Raw genomic sequence first — 8,934 nt, 5'->3', positions numbered from 1 at the left:
TGTTTTATGTTTTTGACATTTTGTCAGGAAATGCAGCTCTGTCTCAGGTTCTGCTGTTGTGCAGTGGTTGCACAGCCTTTCCTCTACAGGGAGCCAGGTTTTCTGTGTCTACCCTTCTCAATGGCAAGGCTGTGCTCACTGAGCCTGTACTTTGTCAAGGTTTTTCTAAGGTTTTGATCGGTAACCATGGTAAAATATTTAGCCATGGTGTACTGTCGATTTAGGGCCAGATAGCACTGCATTTTGCTTTGTGCTTGTGCTTGTGTTTCCCAATAAGCAATGTAGTTTTGTTTTGACTGTGTTGTTCATTTGGTTTATTCTGATTGATTGGATGTTCTGGTCCTGAGGCTTCAGTGTGTTAGTAGAACAGGTTTGTGAACTCAGCCCCAGGACCAGCTGGATGAGGGGACTCTTTTCTTTGCTCAGCTCTTGGCATTGCAGGGCTTGGTAATGATATGAGAGGGGGTCACTGTATTTTAGATGTTTCCAAAACTTAATTGCTATTTTTTTAGTTGTTATTATTAGTGGATATTGTCCTAATTCTGCCCTGTATGCATTGTTTGTAGTTTTCCTCTGGACATGTAGGAGAATCTTACAGAACTCTGCATGCAGGGTTTCAATGGGGTGTTTGTTCCATTTGATGAAATCTTGTTTTGCAAGTGGACCCCACACCTCGCGGCCATAAAGTGCAATTGGTTCAATGACACATTCAATTAGTTTTAGCCAAATTTGAATAGGTATTTCAATTTGAACTTGTTTTTTTAATGGCGTAGAATGCCCTGCGTGCTTTCTCTCTCAGTTCATTCACTGCCTCATTAAGGTGTCCACTTGAGCTTATTTTTAAACCTATGTAATTGTAGTGTGTGCAGTACTCTATATATTTTGTACCAATTGCGAACTTTGTTCTAATTCCCTGAGATCTGGATCTTCTCTGGAAATTATTTAGTCTTTTTGGGGTTTACTGCCAGGGCCCAGGTCTGGCAGTACTGCTCTAGCAGGTCCAGGCTCTGCTGTAGGCCATGTTCTGTGAGTGACAGCAGGCACAGGTCATCTGCGAAGAGCTGGCTTTTAACCTCTGAATTGTGGGGACTAACACCAGGGGCTAAGGATTTTTCTAGAATAGTGGACAATTTGTTGATCTCTCTCTCTCTCTCTCTCTCTCTCTCTCTCTCTCTCTCTCTCTCTCTCTCTCTCTCTCTCTCTCTCTCTCTCTCTCTCTCTCTCTGTGCCTACCTCATTACATACATCTTTGTCCAGGGTAGTGTACTGTATACAGCACTCTGAGCCACATAGCCCAGCAGTTAAATACCTCCTGAGGTGGCACAGTACCAGTACCCTCCCTGTGGCCCTCAGGGGCCTCAGCCTCAGTGGGTGGGGTTTAATTAGCACAGTGCTCCATGTCTGTCGGCATGTTTGTGTAATCATGACGGCCTCCATTCTCCCTGCATGTAATTACACAACCTCCGCCTCACTCAGCCCTCCACCACACGCTGCGGCTGCTGCCGCCGGTGATGTAGCTAATAAGAAAAACAACAACAACCCTCATCTCCTGAGATTTCTCTGCATTAATCAAGTTGTCTGGGGTTCATGGGCTGGTTGGACCCAGATAGACCCCCTGACGCACAGCCCACCTCAGCCGGTATCTCTGTTAGCCCATCTCTCTCTCTCTCTCTCCCCCTCTCTCTCTCTCTCGTTCTCTGACGCCAGAACCAAACATTGATACAGAGCGAAGTTGAAAAGCAGGCCGTGGACCTCTCTCTTTGATTTGTGTTAGTGCTGACAGAGGCTATTACTAGAGTCCAGCCCTCAGAACCCTCAGAGGTGGAGAGGGGGGGGGGGGGGGGACAGGCTGGAAACCCTCTTCAGACCCTGCTCTCCCAAGACAGTGCTGGGACCGATAGATCAGGAGAAGAGAGGGGAAGGGGAGGAGAATAATATGGAAGTGAGAAGAGGGGAGGGTAAGGGACGAGAGGTAGAGATAATGAATACACAGAGGAGATGAGAGTGGAAAGTAGAGGAAAAGAAATTAGAGGAAAGGGGGGGATTGAAAGAGGAGGAATAGTGAAGTCAGGAGAGGTGAGGAGAGGTGAGGAGAGGTGAGGAGAGGTGACGTGAGGAGAGGTGAGGTGAGGTGAGGAGAGGAGAGGTGAGGTGAGGAGAGGAGAGGAGAGGTGAGGTGAGGAGAGGAGAGGAGAGGTGAGGTGAGGAGAGGAGAGGAGAGGTGAGGAGAGGAGAGGTGAGGTGAGGAGAGGAGAGGTGAGGTGAGGAGAGGTGAGGTGAGGAGAGGAGGAGCAGGAAGGATAGGCCTGTGTTTTCATATCCCCAGCAGGTAGAGCAAACTAAAGAACAGGGAAACAGTCATTGACCCCATACTACACCGGGATGCTATATTCTACTGATGTTTGACGAGACGCTCTCTGTGCCAGACAGCCATAGAGGAGAAGGAGGTGGTGGAAACTTGTCTTAATGGGTTGTGAGTAGTGTGATTAACACAGAGCGGTGCCGCACACTGGCGCCTTCAGGACACACTCATGACGATCAGTACTAAACAAATGAGAAAATACCCACTGGGGGAAAAAACTGGTTGAATCAACATTGTTTCCACGTAATTTCCCCCAAAAAAACATTCCATGTGATGACGTTGAATCGACGTGGAAAATGTATTGGATTTGCAAAAAGACCTCAACGTAAAGGAATTATCTCAAAACTAAATGTTGAAATGACGTCTGTGCCCGGTGGGTAATGTAGACTATATTAATTTCCAAATGTCACCTATTCCTGCATGTGCCACAATGGATTTTTATTGATGCTGTGTTTACTCATAATGTATTCCTCCTACTCAGGCATTTTGGAATGCATCAGGAGAAACAGAAATGAATTTGGCAGTCAAAGGGCTTCTCTCCTGTGTTTGGGTGGTGAGTGTGGACGCAAAGTGCTGAGCCACCCCATAAACACAGCAGGAATCAATATAATGACATTCTAAGACCGCAATGTACAGTAAACACATTTCTACCGCTCTGCTAACCCAGTCCTTTTGATTGTCTGTAGTAATTCCACATGGTTTGTGTTAGCTTCATTTTGAAAGGACATATTACCTAACCTGGCTTTGGAATGATGCCAATTCATCCGTTTTTGTTATTGAAAATGGTTAATTGCCTAATATTTGTAGGTTTCCAGCTCTGTTTCCCCCCCAAAAAAATATTCACAAATATGTCTGTCAATCTTTCATCTAGCAGTCATCCGACAATCAATAATAGATTTGACGTACGGTACTGTCTACATCCAGCGCAGACTAAATGTTTTCTCAGTGGGTTTGATGTTCTTGGAACAGTCAAGTGTCGTAGCCAAATTCTACAGTATCGGTCTGGACCCAGTTTTGGAACTCCCACATGAGACTCTCAACTCAATTGTGTTTTCTCAGAACTTCTCTCCACATTTACCACTGACTCACACACTATATTAGGTATTTTACATGGGTCGAGAGAACTTTGACTTGCTTGTTATTCATGCCTAATACATTGCATTTTAGTCTTCATATGAAACCGACTGATGGTCATAAAAAGAGGGGAAAATACAGTCTAGAATAAAGTCTACAGCAGACATTAGTGATGCTGCTGTTCTAGATATAGCCCACAGGGCTATAGTCATCCGCCTCCCCTGATTAGGCTGCATTTAGAAGCTGAATCAGGGCTCTGTCTTACTGTAGAGCTTTTCCCGTTGCCACCAGGAACGGATTTCTGTCAGGGGCATTAATAAAGGCATGAGGATCAGGCGCCAGCGGAGGGTGGATGGAGCGGGATAGAGAGGGAGGGAAGAGGAGGGGGAATGGAGTAATGAATGGGTCCAGCATGCACAGCGATAGAAGAACAGACCTCCAAGCCTGACAGCCCTCCAATTATTCACCAAGACAGGAGAGGAGGAGAGAGAGAGAGAGATAGGGAGAGAGATAGAGAGAGAGAGAGAGAGAGAGAGAGAGAGAGAGAGAGAGAGAGGGCGGGGGTGGAAAGACAGTGAGAGAAAGAGAGAAAGGAAGGGAAAGAGAGAGATGCCCTCACACCATGCTACAAATCACACAGCAAATCCACCTTGAGTCCCGTGAGCATCACTGTGTTGTCCCCTTCCATAATTTCACCGCTATCACCGGAGCACGCCTGACCAGTAATGGGACAGGGATGGTTATGCTGATTGGCTGTCTGGGTAGACATGCTCTGCTCTCCACTGGTGTGTGTAATCTCTCCAGGAAGTTGGCCAGGCTGAGAGGAGAGTAGAGAGGTTTAGCTTTAGGTGGGAGGAGTGGTGTAGATCAGGGAATAGAGAGAGAGAGAGAGAGAGAATTTGTGGGTGTGGTAGGTAGAGGGAATGAGGGCCTGCGAGGGAGGAGAAGAGGGTGGATGTGCCTTGATTCAGACTGGGATAAAAGGTGAAGTAATTTGAGGGAGGTGGTGCAGCTCTCTCTCCATCTCTTCTCGCTCCATGACCTGCTGTTCAGCCATGTGCCCCAGGAGAGGAGAGATAATGTTAGAGGGGGATTCCAGTGTGGTTCTTATAAAGTGAGAGTTTAATATGAAAGGATGGTGTTGGGAGGAAAAAGAGCTACAGCCAGAAAGAGTGTTCCTGTATTTTCCCATACACTTAATAGAAAACCATCCAAATTGAATTTTGGGGGCTGACGTTATGAATTTTTAATTTTTTAATCTTCAGAACTAATGAAATAGTGTTGGTTTATTAAAGCCGTAATGCCATTCTCAGTTTTTCCCATAATGTGGGGGAAAAGTAGATTACAGTACTTGCAGCTCTGTAACGATTGTCGTCTTTAAGAAATGCAATAGTTTCTACTAACTCTACTGTTTCTCCCCTTTCCTTTTGCAGTGTGCTGAACCGGACGCCTGTCCACCTGATTCACGAGATCATCCTGGTAGATGACTACAGCGAGGATGGTGAGTAGAGTAGAGAAGATCATCCTGGTGCTGTAGGTGACTACAGTGAGTTATGGTGAGTAGAGTAGATCATCCTGGTGCTGTAGATGACTACAGTGAGTTATGGTGAGTAGAGTAGATCATCCTGATTCTGTAGATGACTACAGTGAGTTATGGTGAGTAGAGTAGAGAAGATCATCCTGGTACTGTAGATGACTACAGTGAGTTATGGTGAGTAGAGTAGATCATCCTGATTCTGTAGATGACTACAGTGAGTTATGGTGAGTAGAGTAGAGAAGATAATCCTGGTACTGTAAATGACTACAGTGAGTTATGGTGAGTAGAGTAGATCATCCTGGTGCTGTAGAAGACTACAGTGAGTTATGGTGAGTAGAGTAGATCATCCTGATTCTGTAGATGACTACAGTGAGTTATGGTGAGTAGAGTAGAGAAGATCATCCTGATTCTGTAGATGACTACAGTGAGTTATGGTGAGTAGAGTAGAGAAGATCATCCTGGTGCTGTAGGTGACTACAGTGAGTTATGGTGAGTAGAGTAGATCATCCTGGTGCTGTAGATGACTACAGTGAGTTATGGTGAGTAGAGTAGATCATCCTGATTCTGTAGATGACTACAGTGAGTTATGGTGAGTAGAGTAGAGAAGATCATCCTGGTACTGTAGATGACTACAGTGAGTTATGGTGAGTAGAGTAGAGAAGATAATCCTGGTACTGTAGATGACTACAGTGAGTTATGGTGAGTAGAGTAGATCATCCTGGTGCTGTAGATGACTACAGTGAGTTATGGTGAGTAGAGCAGAGAATATCATCCTAGTACTGTAGATGACTACAGTGAGTTATGATGAGTAGAGTAGATCATCCTGGTGCTGTAGATGACTACAGTGAGTTATGGTGAGTAGAGCAGAGAATATCATCCTAGTACTGTAGATGACTACAGTGAGTTATGATGATTAGAGTAGAGAAGATCATCCTGGTACTGTAGATGACTACAGTGAGTTATGATGAGTAGAGTAGATCATCCTGGTGCTGTAGATGACTACAGTGAGTTATGGTGAGTAGAGCAGAGAATATCATCCTAGTACTGTAGATGACTACAGTGAGTTATGATGATTAGAGTAGAGAAGATCATCCTGGTACTGTAGATGACTACAGTGAGGATGGTGAGTAGAGTAGAGTAGAGTAGATCACCCTGGTGCTGTAGATGACTACAGTGAGTTGTGGTGAGTAGAGTAGATCATCCTAGTACTGTAGATGACTACAGTGAGTTATGGTGAGTAGAGTAGAGAAGATCATCCTAGTACTGTAGATGACTACAGTGAGTTATGGTGAGTAGAGTAGAGAAGATCATCCTGGTGCTGTAGGTGACTACAGTGAGTTATGGTGAGTAGAGTAGATCATCCTGGTACTGTAGATTACTACAGTGAAGATGGTGAGTAGAGTAGATCATCCTGGTGCTGTAGATGACTACAGTGAGTTATGGTGAGTAGAGTAGAGAAGATCATCCTGGTACTGTAGATGACTACAGTGAGTTATGGTGAGTAGAGTAGAGTAGCTCATCCTTGTACTGTAGATGACTACAGTGAGTTATGATGAGTAGAGTAGAGTAGATCATCCTGGTACTGTAGATGACTATAGTGAGTTATGGTGAGTAGAGTAGATCATCCTGATGCTCTAGATGACTACAGTGAGTTATGGTGAGTAGAGTAGATCATCCTGATGCTCTAGATGACTACAGTGAGTTATGGTGAGTAGAGTAGATCATCCTGATGCTGTAGATGACTACAGTGAGTTGTGGTGAGTAGAGTAGATCATCCTGGTGCTGTATATGACTACAGTGAGTTATGGTGAGTAGAGTAGATCATCCTGATGCTGTATATGACTACAGTGAGTTATGGTGAGTAGAGTAGATCATCCTGATGCTGTATATGACTACAGTGAATATGGTGAGTAGAGTAGATCATCTCGGTGCTGTATATGACTACAGTGAGTTATGGTGAGTAGAGTAGATCATCCTGATGCTGTATATGACTACAGTGAGTTATGGTGAGTAGAGTAGATCATCCTGGTACTGTAGATTACTACAGTGAATGATGGTGAGTAGAGTAGATCATCCTGATGCTGTATAGGACTACAGTGAGTTATGGTGAGTAGAGTAGATCATCCTGGTGCTGTATATGACTACAGTGAGTTATGGTGAGTAGAGTAGATCATCCTGGTACTGTAGATTACTACAGTGAAGTTGGTGAGTAGAGTAGATCATCCTGATGCTGTATATGACTACAGTGAGTTATGGTGAGTAGAGTAGATCATCCTGGTGCTGTACATGACTACAGTGAGTTATGGTGAGTAGAGTAGATCATCCTGGTACTGTAGATTACTACAGTGAAGATGGTGAATAGAGTAGATCATCCTGGTACTGTAGATTACTACAGTGAAGATGGTGAGTAGAGTAGATCATCCTGGTACTGTAGATTACTACAGTGAAGATGGTGAGTAGAGTAGATCATCCTGGTACTGTAGATTACTACAGTGAAGATGGTGAGTAGAGTAGAGGAGAAGCTGTGAGCAGAGATAGAGATAGAGCTGATTCCAGCAGGAGGCAGTGTGGAAATGGATTGGAGATCGATGAGACGAGCTCTCCCATTCTGGGTCATCTGCCGGAATAAAAGTGTCAGTGATTTAAAAGATTTCCCCTGTCTCTGTCAATGTGTTCATTGCAATTCATGTCCAGTACCATGCAATGTGTGGGTGACAGTGCTGAGGACATTGCATCTAACCCTGAATCAAATGCTCTCTTTCAGCAAATGACTGCCTTCTACTCACCAAGTTGCCCAAAGTAAAGTGTCTTCGGAATGACAGGAGAGAAGGTAACGTAGTTCATTCGTGTGCGTGCTTGCGTGTGTGTGTGTTGAGAGTATTTTATCCGTGCAGTAGACAATTGTGTCCTCAACTTGAACACATACCATTGAGCCCACCACCAGTTGTCTTCTGAGCGGGAAGAGCAGCATTAGAGCCGAATGTTTTCATGAGGCGATAACAGTAGACCAGGAGGATGGTTCACCTGATTGGAGCACTAGTAGCCTGCCTGCAGTAGATGATTTCAGAGCACAGGGAAAAGCACCCGTTGTGGGCAGTGGCGGAGTGGTGCCTGGAGAAATGCATATACCCTAACTTGGCAAAATCATTCTCAAACGGCTCGCCTGGTGAACAAAACCCACTGGACACACACTGGTAGAATCAACATTGTTGTAACGTCATTTCAATGAACCAGTGTGGAATAGACATTGAAATGACATCTGTGCCCAGTGGGATGATGCCCCTGTGTGAAACCGTTTATGTTTTAAATTGAAAACTGGAACAAATTGAGTTTTCTAAGTCCACAACATTGCTGAAACCACATCAGGAGATGTATTTTTGAGAGGGTGTAGTTGCCCTTTAATTCAATTGGGCACCTAGCAAGAGACATTTGATTTATATACTGTAGTCCACAATGTAGGTCTACTGCAATGAACACAATGGGAGACAGAGAGCTGGTTTCAAGCGCAGAGTGCAGCAGGTGTTTATTTGTAAAGGACCACAGGAGGAGGCAGGTAGCTGGGTCCAGGGGCAGGCAGAAGGTCATACACAGGAGGAGGCAGGTAGCTGGGTCCAGGGGCAGGCAGAAGGTCATACACAGGAGGAGGAAGGTAGCTGGGTCCAGGGGCAGGCAGTAGGTCATACACAGGAGGAGGTAGGTAGCTGGGTCCAGGGGCAGGCAGAAGGTCATACACAGGAGGAGGTAGGTAGCTGGGTCCAGGGGCAGGCAGAAGGTCATACACAGGAGGAGGCAGGTAGCTGGGTCCAGGGGCAGGCAGAAGGTCATACACAGGAGGAGGAAGGTAGCTGGGTCCAGGGGCAGGCAGTAGGTCATACACAGGAGGAGGTAGGTAGCTGGGTCCAGGGGCAGGCAGAAGGTCATACACAGGAGGAGGTAGGTAGCTGGGTCCAGGGGCAGGCAG

General features: G+C 45.4%; 1 protein-coding gene across 3 annotated transcripts in view; it reads left to right on the top strand.

Annotated features, from left to right (window-relative positions):
• LOC110522252 (polypeptide N-acetylgalactosaminyltransferase 14) overlaps positions 1–8,934 on the top strand; it is a 125,224-nt gene that overhangs the window by 65,870 nt on the left and 50,420 nt on the right. For all 3 annotated transcript variants that reach the window (XR_005051482.1, XM_036975826.1, XM_036975825.1), the window contains 2 exons: positions 4,870–4,937; positions 7,738–7,803. Coding sequence is in view for 2 of the 3 variants with exons in the window: in XM_036975826.1 (XP_036831721.1) it covers positions 4,870–4,937; positions 7,738–7,803 (134 nt within the window). In the remaining variant the exon portion in view is untranslated. The remainder of the gene's footprint in view (positions 1–4,869; positions 4,938–7,737; positions 7,804–8,934) is intronic.

Source organism: Oncorhynchus mykiss, chromosome 4, assembly GCF_013265735.2.
Source record: "Oncorhynchus mykiss isolate Arlee chromosome 4, USDA_OmykA_1.1, whole genome shotgun sequence".
In the NCBI taxonomy this organism is placed as follows: Eukaryota; Metazoa; Chordata; class Actinopteri; order Salmoniformes; family Salmonidae; genus Oncorhynchus; species Oncorhynchus mykiss.
Note: the sequence above shows the minus strand (reverse complement) of the source record. Positions and strands in the feature narration are given on the sequence as shown.